The following is a 10,386-nucleotide window of genomic DNA, read 5'->3' as shown; positions in this document are numbered from 1 at the left end:
CCCGCTCTGGGAGAATAGGGTACCTCCGCCCATGGGTGTCCTAGGGAGCCCCCCGTTCATTAAGCACCATGGGGACCCCTTGGCATGGAGCATCCCTGGGACCCCCCCGATCCATTGGTCTCCTCCCAGATATGGGGTACCTCGGGTATGGAGCATCCTGAGGAGCCCCCCACTCACATGGCAACCCTGGAGCATGAGGGTGAAGGGCCACCCCTTCACCCATGTGCCCCCACTCAGGGCGTGGGGCACCCCCATGAGCTTGGCATGCAGGGGACCCCCCCACGGTCACGCAACACTCACTGAGGCAATGCAGAACCCACACACCCCTCCGTGGGGCTGGGGGTATTCCTGGGCACCATGAGTACACCCCAATACACATCCCTCCCCACACTCCCCCAGGACATGAGTCCCCTGCAAGCCCTCATCTCCCCCACACCATAGGCTCTCCCCTGGCACGGGGCATCTCCTGGGAGTGGGGAATTCTGGGGACCCCTCCCAGGCCTCTTGGCACCCCCGGGACAAAGGACACATCTCCCCTCAGCATCCCCCCAAATCTGCGCTGCGCCCTGCGATGTCAGACTCACGCACCCCACAACGTGTGCCTTTGGCATCCTTAAATCCCAGTGTAGAGGGCAATCCCAGAACGGGACCACAGGACCGTTCCCACAGGTGTGAGGACGAGACCTGGGGTCCCAGGGAGGTACCGCGGCAGAGGGTGTGGAAACAGCACCCAGCACGGATCCTTCTCTTCACCCACATGTGCCTGGGCTGGTGAGGGCGGCAGTGGCGGTGGGCAGGGAGCAGACACCATGGGAAGGCCTGGGGAGAGCACGGTCCAGCTGGGGAAACTGAGGCACGGGGCACAAGGATGTGGGGTGCTGGGTACCACCCATGTCACCCCCCACCAGCCAGGAGGGAGTGGGGTGCCAGGTCCCCCCCAACCAGTGGAGGGCCAGGCGGGTGTGCAGGGGAGGAGGGGGAAGCGCAGGGCTGCCAAAATCAACTCTGGGCGGTGCAAACAGCCGGCCAGCTGCACGGTGTAGCTAGGGAAACACGGCGCAGCTGGAGCACAACAGGCCCTTACCTCCCCAGAAGGCTCCTCCTGGGCCTCCCCACGGCACAGCGAGTGGCTGGGGGGGCTGCAACCCCATGCACCATGCCCCTGCTGCCAGGGTGCCCCATCCCCATGCCCTCCCCCACCCCACTTGGCATGAGGGAGCCCCGGCAAGATGCAGCCGGATTTCCCCACTGGGACATCCCATTGGCACCTCCAGGGCTGGGACACCACCAGGGCACGGGCATCCCATGCACGACTGCTCGCAATGGGCTGTGCCCGGCAGCGTGACACCCCATTCCCGTGCCCACCCCGTCAGTGCCACCGACCTGTCCCTGCTCCTCTCTCCCGTTGTCCCCGCTGGCCTGGGATCCGGAGGCAGGGGAGGGCTGGGGGCTGCGTGGCTGTGCCAGCGTCACCGCCCGGTGCCCACCACTGTGGTGCAGCCCGGGGGGAACGGCGGGGAGCGAGCGGGGCCGAGCGGGGAGGAGGAGGCGGGCGATGGCTGCCGGCCGCCCCGCCGGTGCCAGGAATCCGCCGCTGGCTCCGCGCACCCGGAGCTCGTCACAGTCTCCTGGCTCAGCCGCGGGGATGTGGGGAAGCAACAGGGGAAGCTCCCTCCCCTTTCCTGGGAAGGAAGGAAAGCTGGGAGAGCCATGGCCTTGGCAAGGGGGAAACTGAGGCATGGTGAGGGCATGGGGGCAGCGAGGTGTCACTGCCGCAACAGGGGCACATGGGATGGAAGGAAACGGGCATGGGATGAGATAAGATGCACACGGGCATCCCTACCCCACAGCCCAGCACGGCCCTGGAAAGTCCTGGAAGTGCCCCCCAGGAGTCTCTGTGCTTTTGGGGTGGGAAGGGGTCCCAGCGCCGCCAGCTGGTTCCCGGCGCCTGCACATGCACTGGGAGTGCCTGGCACAAAGGCAGCTCTGAGGCGCCCCGCAGCCTGGCCTGGCGCCGGCACAGCCCCAACGGGACAGGGCTGCCGGCTGCGGGCAGCTGGAGCTGCATGGGGACAGAGCCGGGCAGCCACGGCCACTCTGTGCCACCCCACAAGCTGGAGCAGGTGCCCGGCGCCGTGGCGTGGGTGTGCCGGGAGCACAGCAGGGTGGGCACGCTGATGGTGCTGTTCCCTGCATCCCAGAATGCTGTGTGGGCTCTGCGTGGGCTGTGTGGGCTCTGTGGCCACGTGGCCACGAAGGGGCTCGGAGGGGCCGCCATCCCGTCCCTCTCTGCCTGGCGGTGCCGTGCTTGGCTTCGGGGTGCCCGTGCCAGCACTGCCGCCCCACGCAGCTCCCTATTGTCTGTCCCTATTAGCTGCTGTCTGCTTCAGGCTTTGAACATGAGCTGAGCTCAGGGCGGCAGGAAGGAGCCTCTTCTCCCCAGGGATGGGGTCGAAGTGAAACCGCATGCCCTAACTCCTTCCCACGGCCTCCATCCTCCCCCGGGCACCTTGGCACCTCGTGCCATGAGCAACTGGGACTGGACCCAACCAGAGCTGGGGAGCCACAGGGACCCCCCCTCTCCAAAAAGAGCCCCCCTCACCCATCCCACCATGGCCTCCCCAAAGCTGTGCGCAGAACGAAGCCATGCCCCGTGACTAATCCCCCCCCGGCCTCGCACATACGCGGCGGGGAGGGGGGTGCTGTCGTAATGGGTGGAAATATCTCATAATTCACGTTGGACACGGGGATTGCAGCCGTTCCGGCAATATTTGCACAACTGGCAGGCGGCTCGCAGGGCTGGGCCGCCCCAGACGAAGGCAGGGGGGGTCCAGGGGTGGAGGGTGTTTGGGGGTGGCAGGTATGGGGTGAGGGGGTGCAGCTGGGGGAGCAGGGGGAGCAGCTGCTTTCCATCTCCAGGCACATGGAGTTTATTAGGGACTGTGTTCTCAGTGCGGTGGGGATGGATGGGGCTCTCCGTCCCTTCTCGCCTTATGGCAGAGGGGGGCAGCATGGGGGAGAAGACCCCAAAGCATCCTCACGTGCCATGCTCAGGGCACTGTGCCCACTCCCATTGACCCATCACGGAGCACCCAAAGGTGCCGGTGCCCCCCCAACCACAAAGGTCCCCTTCATCCCTATAGGAAGAAGGCAGGGGGCGCGTGGGGCACAGGGGGGGCCTGTTTGGCAGGGGGATTAGCGCGCTGCCAGAGCGATCGATGGTGGTCTCCCCCCCCTCCCCACCGGACATGCAGGCAAATATTTGTGCCCAGACTTCGCGGGACAGCGAGAAGGAATTTCATTCTTGCGCCCACCTGCGGCTCGGCCGCCTGGCATTAACCCCTTCGCCGCCCCAGGGGATGGAGGGAGGTGCCCTCCTGGTGCCCCCCATGCGAGCAACAGAGTGGGCAAGGAGTGTGACAGGGCAGCAGTTGGTGTGGATGGGGCGTGATTGGCCACGGCTCTGGGCATGTCCGCAGCAGTGCTGATGCTCATTGTGGGCACAGCACGGTTTATCCTGGCACCCCCCTATTGGGCACCCCTTGTGCAGGGCCTTTGGGATATGGGAAGCGGGCAAACCGTGCCAGCCCCCTGCCCAGGTGCACTTTGCAGCACCACCACCTCCCTGGGCTGCTCCTGGGAGCGGGGTGGTGGGGCACGGGGAGCTCTGTTTGCCCACGGATGTTTATTGACAATTTGCAAATGTAAAACAGGACCGGAGGGGGCCGAGATCTGTGCCTGGAGGGGAGTGGTGGGGAGCACAGGACCTGCTCACAGCATCCTGCTGGCAACCCCAGCTCTGTCCCTTGTTCCCCAGCCCCTTTGTGCCCAGCTGGGCCCTGAGCAAACGGGGCTGTTTGCTCACGCCGGGATTAGCAGCTCTCTTTGTTCCTTTGACTTTCTCTTCCCTTTATGCCGGACCCTTTTATGGGGGCTTCAAAGGGGGCCTGGATCCCCCCCCCCTTCACTGCCTGCAAAGCCCACATTGGTTTCCCGTGTCCCACTACTTTGCACCAACATCCTGGGGTGCCTACTGGGGACACCTGGGTGGCCCGTGGGGACAGCAGCTGTGTCACCTGCCCAGTCCTCCCCCGCTGCCTGGCACCTCCGGCTGCCCTTGGCACTTGTTGGAGTGGGTGCGAACGGCTGCCCCCCGCAGCGGGATTCCCGGCACTTTGCACCCTGTAAGCAGAGGTGGGAAACTCGGCGCTGGGATCCGGCCAGCTGCACAGCTCCGTGTCTCCCCAGGACAGCACATCCTGGCAGTGCCATTCCCAGCAGGAAAACAGCAGGCTGCCTGCTGGCATGGCTGGAAGGAGCATTTTGGGGTGGAGGGCACCCTGCGGCACTCTGGTGCCCGTTGGCATCCGGCAGGCAGCCTGTCACGTACCAGCTGCCCAATTCCCCTGATGAGCTTTTTGCCTAATTATGAAGGCTATGGGGTACTGCAGAACTCCAGCCCGGCACTGTGAGGGGCTATGTGCCCAGAAAAGGACGGAGACCAGGGCATAATGCTGGGGACTGTGACAAGGGACCAAAGTTGTGAGTGATGACAGAGCTGTCCCAGGGTGCCAGCGGGGCGCGTTTGCAGCCCGTCACGTCCGCAGAGCCAGGACACGGCCGTACCGGGAAGCCCAGCGGTGTTTGACCCCAGTGCTCACAGCTCCCGCAGAACCGTGCTGCACTGCGTCACCAGCGCCGTCCCCATAGCCACGGGGCTGCCAGACCCCACCAGGACCCCCCACCACCCGCAAGGTGGGTTGATGGCTGTGGGGCAAGGGGGGCATGGGGTGGGCACAGTGGGGCCGAAGTGTTTACTCCGGGTGCTGTCACCTGGCCAGGGGCTGCCGGGAACCGCTGGCCATGGGGACAGGGGTGGGAGCGTGTGAGAGCAATGCTGTGTGCAAGGTGCAGGAAGATGTAGTTCAGGGGCTCCTGAGTGGGTGTGCGTGTGAAAGCGGGGGGCTGCACGACGGTGGAGTGCGTAGGGGCCATGTGAGCATGCAACCCACAGCGTGCATGTGTGGGGCTGTGGTGTAAGTGGGGGTGTGCATGTGCACGTGAGTACAGATGAGCACATGGGCATGTGCGTGTGCACACTCCTGCCCTTGGGGGTCTCACCCAGCTCTCTCCACCAAAAAAAAAAAGCATTTCCTCGCCCCCACACCCCCTTACTGTCCCTCGGCTCAGAGCACTGCTGACACCATCTATCTCCCCAGTTCCAGGACAACCGTTGTGCCACAGATAGATACAGCCACGGTGCCAAGCCCTGATATCCCACCCGCAGATCACTCATGCCCAGGGCGAGGGGCAGGTGAGTGCCCGGGGACGCCCTTCCCGATCCTGGAGCCAAGGGAGGAAGCGGCTGGAGGCAGGAAGCCGTCCGCAGGGCCCCCGGAGAACTTTTGCTCGAAGGTCAGCAGCAACACAACAGGAAATCACGCTGCCTCGGCACAGCGGCCGGGCCAGAGCTGCGCCGTGCTGTGCTGCCCAAGGCGTGTTCCCAGCCCCCAGCTCTCCATCCCGGCCTGGTGGCTCGCAGGGGGGCCCGCGCCACAGCTGCCCTCCATGGAAGGGGGACAGGAGCCAGGGAGCAGCCGCTGGCCCCAGGGCGGAGGATGCAGGGCTGAAGCCCCCAGCAGAGCATGGAGCTGAACAGTGAGTGCGGGGTGAAGGGGACGGGCACGAGCGGGAAGGGGCATTGCTGCGGCAGTGGAAAACCAAATCACAGCCCCAGCCTCTCTGGCATGGGCACAGCCCTCACCCCACACGTTGGAAGTGAATGCCAAGCGTGGCTCTGGTTTGGTTGGAGCTGCCCGCCGCCAGTTTGGCATCTCGCTGTGTCCAGCCTTGGGGAGCAGGTTGTGCCCAACGCTTCTGGGGACAGGTGCAACACCGAGGTGGCAGCAAGCAGGGACACGGGTAGACCAAGGGCTTCGAGATGGCAGTCACCAGCAGGGAGCTCAGAAGTTGGCCAGCTGAGGGGTGCCTGGGGCAGCAGCACGCCCGTGGTGCCAGCTGAGGCTGTGCACAGGCGAGCCCTTGACTGCTGCAGTGGCGAGGAGCCGACGTGCACAGCAGGAGGCTGCAGGCAGGGATTCCCCGAAATGCACGTGACAGCCAGAACTGCTCCTGGCACAAACTCCCAAAAGGAGGGCCTTTGCAGGGAACGCAGCTCAGCTCTCTGTCTGCTTCCCAGGCTGGAGCCAAGCCTAAAATCCAGCACTGATGCTTGTCACTTCCCCCCAGCCCTTCTGCACTGCTGGGAAATCCCAGCTCTGCCCAGCCAGAACCACATCCCCGGGAACAAGTGGGAGACAAGACCCTTCTCAGCCCCCCAAACCTCCTCATGCCCTACTACCAGGCAATCCCAGCCACCATCAGACCACGCAGAGCAGTTGCTGCTGCAGGCATCACCTGAGCTGGGGCTCTCTAAGGAGGGTGGCCAGGAGCCCACAGGTACCCCTTTCTTTCCCAGGACTACTGCTCCTCACATCTTTCCTCCTGCACATCAAAGAGGGCCATGCCAGGCCCATGGGGCTGGTCTGCGACAAGAGACTCATCCAGAAGTACATCGGGGAGGCGAAGGACATGGAGAAAAGAGTGGTGAGGATGCAGTGCCCCTCAAAACCCAGTGCCAGGCTGGGCTGACAAGGCAGAGCTGGGCACAGCTCCTGGCATCTCACTGCAGCATCTCCTCTCCCCCAACAGAGCCAGTGCCAGGCACTCCCCGCACTCAGCTGCCCCGTGGTGCTGCCTTTGGTGGACTTCAACATGCGGCAGTGGAAAAGCAAATCAGTGAGTGGCTGGGAGGATGGTGCTGGGGTGCCCATGGGTCCGGAGAAAGAGCCCCTGAGTAAGCAGAGGGATATGGTCACCAAACAAGCTGAACAAGAAGCTTGTAGGAACAGTTGGTGGCAAAAAAGCATTGTGTGGGCATGAGGTGGAGGATCCATCCATATCAAGGGTGGGCACGGGAACAATGGGCCCGCACCCCTGTGCCAGTGGGGCCAGCACACACACTGTCTGCTCCACAGGACGAGATCAAGTGGCATGAGATCCTGTGCAACCTGGTGCTGCTGGTGGGCGCTGTGACAGAAGCTCAGGGCCAGGTGAGCCAGGAATGCGGGGCCGGGCAGCTGAGCCAGCTCTATCGACACACCAACTCCTTCCTCCTGCTCCTGCAGACCTTTGGCTGGGAGGTGAGGCCTCACTGCGTGAGCCAGGACACCTTCAGGGCAGGTGTCAGCTGGGCACGATGGCATTTGTGACCCCCCATCTCACTTTTGCCCCTCAGGAAGGGCCCTGGGAGCCAGGATGCTCCCCACGCTCCACTGAGGAGACTCAAGTCACTGAGATCTTCCTCACCTACCGACAGCTGGTGCAGGGCAAGCTGCGCTTCTTCTTCCACAACTTGGCTAAGGACTCATGCAACTGAGATCGGGGAGAAGCAGGGACCTCCAGCGCAGGGCCTGATGGAGCTGTACACAGGGTTCAGCACTGATTAGAGGTCAGAGCCATCCCATAGGACAATGAGCTGTGCTCTGGGTGCCCAGGAAGGTGCCACAGGGAAAAGGTTGGCTGCGTTTCCACAAGCCTTTGGCTATCACATGGCTCACAGAGGCTGAAAGCAGTCATACCTGTGCAGCACCAGGCACACACTCTGCTCCTATCAGATTGTAAATGCTTTACAATTAAAGACCTATTTTTCTAAAGGATTGTTTGTGTCTTCCTGTTCCCCCTGCTGTGGCACTGGCCTGGGGAGCATACACCAGCCCCTGGGAGAGGCAGCAGCTGGGGGATATGCTCCTGGTTTCCCCACAGCATCCAGCTCCCTCCTGCGGTGGCTGCCATCTCTGCAGAGCAGGTGGTCTCTGCAGAGCAGGTGGGGATGTGAGATAATAATGTCCCTTGCTTTCTGGTATCCACCTGCCAATCTCACTGTGCTGATTTTTGGGGTCACACAGTACCCCTCAGAGTAGGCCAAGCCCCTCCAGGAGCTGCAACTTGCAAGCCAGTGCCTCTGATGCCCAGCTTTGCTGTCTGCTACCACAAAACCCTCCATGAGCATCCCATCTTCACCCATCCTCTGGGAAGCCAGCCTCGCCTCTCAGCCACTACAACCACATCTAGAAAATACATAGTAGTTTAATCAAGGAGCCACATCTGTCTCAGGACAGCTCCTTAGAAAAATGATGCCCAGCCCTAGCACAGACAGGTGGATGTCTCAGTCCAGCCGCCCCTGACCAGAGCTGGGGCTAAGCCTGCTTTTGAACTGCAGCAAGGTGAGAAGAGATCAGCAGGCAGGGCCACAGAGCACCCATGGTCTCCACTGAGAATGAGGCACCAGCCTCTGTGCAGAAGGGAAACACAGTCAGAAAAGACTGGGATGAGAAAGGGGGAATGCTCCCTTCTCCACCACCATTGGAGGGGCTGGGCAGCACAGGTGCTGGGGCAGGATTTGGGATGACGGTGTCCTGTTTGCTTGCCAGCACAATGTCTCTGAGGCAGGCAGCCCACTGAGGTGCATCATCGCCTAGAAGGCCAACTTCTTCATCAGCAGGTAAACTCTGGAGTCCACTTCAAACCCATGCAGATTGTTTGCGTCTCCCTGAAGGCGCATGAGCAGCCCCCCGTAGGACACGTAAGCAGAGCTGGGGCAGGAGGAGAGGAGTGGTGAGAGCAGAGAAACCCACAGGAGACCCAGTCGAGACACTGCTGCCTCCCCACCACCCTCAGGCAACGTGTCCCCTTCTGGCAGCAGACACTCACAGGCGTGTGGCTGCCTCCGTGGACGTCTCATCCCCCTCAATCCTGTACACCTTGCCATACATCACATACTCGAACTGGTCTGCCCTGCAATGACATGAGGGGAACTCAGAGAAGTGCCAGAACTGCCACCTCCCTCCTTCCCACAACCCCTAGCAGAGCATCCTCTGGGAGAAGGAACCTTGCAGCCTTTCAGCACCCCAGCTCCTCCGCCACTGTGAGCCCCAGTACCTGGACGGCCTGTCATCTGTGGGGTTGTACTCCCCATCATCCAACGTGCCATCCTCATACAGGGTGCTGGCAATGACCAGACGGAATTTGTCACCTGGGAGGAGATAGCAAAGGACTGGTGAGAAGGAACAGCCAGAGCAGTGGCAGTTGCAGCACATCTGCAGCAAGTGCCCTGGTGAGTTTGTTATGAACCCTGTTCCTCTGTATTCTCCAACAGGATAGAAGAGATTGAGGGAGACACATACTCTGATCTCTCCCTACAGACATTTAACACCACTGCAGAGCCACCAGATCAGCACAGCTAATGTTTTCAGAGCCTTGGAAAGTTGAGCTTGCCCTGGGCAGGTAAGCAGGACCAGCCCCTTCCTTATCTTATTTATTTCCATCCAGTTAATGTATTTACCCACTGAAGCCCATTTCAAAAGCTCTCCCATCAGGCCCGGCTGCCATTAGCTGACACAGTTTTGCTGAAGACCACCTCTAGGAGATGAACTGATTCTAAACAGAACCCACAGAGAAATGAGCCAGAACGCAGCTCAGCCCCAACACAGTGCCAGCACCACGCACCCCGGCGACAAAGGGACAGCCCGGGAGCCAGGACAGCTCAGTACCACACACTGTCTGCTAGCAGCGGGCCCGGCCTCCCTCCTCACCAGCCCTCCTCCTCCCCAGCCTGGTGGCGTACCGAGGTCCACGGGGTAGATCTGGATGTTGACGTCCAGGATGAGGTCCATCTTGAAGGACTCGCTCTCGCAGTGCAGGCGAGACACTGGGCAGAGCGGGGCGGTCGGCGCACGGTTAGGCCCCGCCGCACCCGCCCCCTCCCAGCGTGGCACGGGGGCCGCTCGGAGGCCCGAGAAAGAGTAGGGGGCTCAGGGAAGGGGGGCTGAGAGTACGGGGTGTCTAGCTCACCACGGTCGAACTTCTTGCCCTCGGGGTCGATATCTTTCACATCGAAGATGTCCTCGAAGAGTATTCCCGCCATGGCAGCGCCGCCTCGCTCCCGGCCCGGCTACCGCTACGGCGCACACTGATGACGACATAATCCTCACTTCCGCCACACACGCTCCTGTGGACAGCGGGGCGGAAGCAGCTTCATGGTGGGCGGGGCTAGGCCTACGCCTGCGCGGTGCTGCCGGCAGAGGTGCCCGCGCGGTCCTAGTGCCGCCAGCAGCGCCCCCTGCAGGTTGGAGGGTGCACTGCGGTGCGGGGCGGCAGGGGGCGCTGCGCGGCCGCGGATCGCACCGCGTGGGCCGAGCACGGCGGTGAGGAACGCGGTCCCGGTCGGCGCCTCCCCAGCGGGACGCAGCTCTGAGCGGGCCGTGGGAGCAGCGCCCGGGGAGGGTGAGGGCAGCAGCACACCGGGCACCGGGAAGCACACCCCCC

General features: G+C 62.6%; 3 protein-coding genes across 7 annotated transcripts; 1 reads left to right on the top strand and 2 right to left on the bottom strand.

Moving 5' to 3' along the window:
* Nucleotides 24-1,761, bottom strand: LOC110397885. Its single transcript, XM_021394855.1, has 2 exons — nucleotides 1,384-1,761; nucleotides 24-819 (listed from the first exon to the last, which is right to left on the bottom strand). The coding sequence occupies exons 1-2, from the start codon at nucleotides 1,738-1,740 to the stop codon at nucleotides 538-540; spliced, it is 639 nt and encodes a 212-aa protein (XP_021250530.1). The 5' UTR covers nucleotides 1,741-1,761; the 3' UTR covers nucleotides 24-537.
* Nucleotides 5,198-7,715, top strand: THPO (thrombopoietin). 4 transcript variants are annotated; one of them, XM_021394853.1, is made up of 5 exons: nucleotides 5,198-5,658; nucleotides 6,479-6,606; nucleotides 6,712-6,798; nucleotides 7,038-7,202; nucleotides 7,298-7,715. In XM_021394853.1, exons 1-5 carry the CDS (start codon nucleotides 5,646-5,648, stop codon nucleotides 7,436-7,438), a joined length of 534 nt encoding a protein of 177 aa, XP_021250528.1. In that variant the 5' UTR covers nucleotides 5,198-5,645; the 3' UTR covers nucleotides 7,439-7,715. The 4 variants fall into 4 exon arrangements, with proteins under 4 accessions (XP_021250528.1, XP_021250529.1, XP_021250527.1 ...); XM_021394854.1 differs by lacking the exon at nucleotides 5,198-5,658 and adding an exon at nucleotides 5,665-5,887; XM_021394852.1 differs by lacking the exon at nucleotides 5,198-5,658 and having other exon boundaries at nucleotides 5,894-6,606; nucleotides 7,038-7,112.
* POLR2H (RNA polymerase II subunit H) lies at nucleotides 8,129-10,071 on the bottom strand. 2 transcript variants are annotated; one of them, XM_021394856.1, is made up of 5 exons: nucleotides 9,913-10,071; nucleotides 9,686-9,769; nucleotides 9,001-9,094; nucleotides 8,773-8,856; nucleotides 8,129-8,654 (listed from the first exon to the last, which is right to left on the bottom strand). In XM_021394856.1, the coding sequence occupies exons 1-5, from the start codon at nucleotides 9,983-9,985 to the stop codon at nucleotides 8,537-8,539; spliced, it is 453 nt and encodes a 150-aa protein (XP_021250531.1). In that variant the 5' UTR covers nucleotides 9,986-10,071; the 3' UTR covers nucleotides 8,129-8,536. The 2 variants fall into 2 exon arrangements, with proteins under 2 accessions (XP_021250531.1, XP_021250532.1); XM_021394857.1 differs by lacking the exons at nucleotides 8,773-8,856; nucleotides 9,001-9,094 and having other exon boundaries at nucleotides 8,557-8,654.

This window comes from Numida meleagris, chromosome 4, assembly GCF_002078875.1.
Source record: "Numida meleagris isolate 19003 breed g44 Domestic line chromosome 4, NumMel1.0, whole genome shotgun sequence".
Classification (NCBI taxonomy): domain Eukaryota; kingdom Metazoa; phylum Chordata; class Aves; order Galliformes; family Numididae; genus Numida; species Numida meleagris.
The sequence above is the reverse complement of the archived record's forward strand: the minus strand, read 5'-3'. Positions and strand labels throughout refer to the sequence as shown.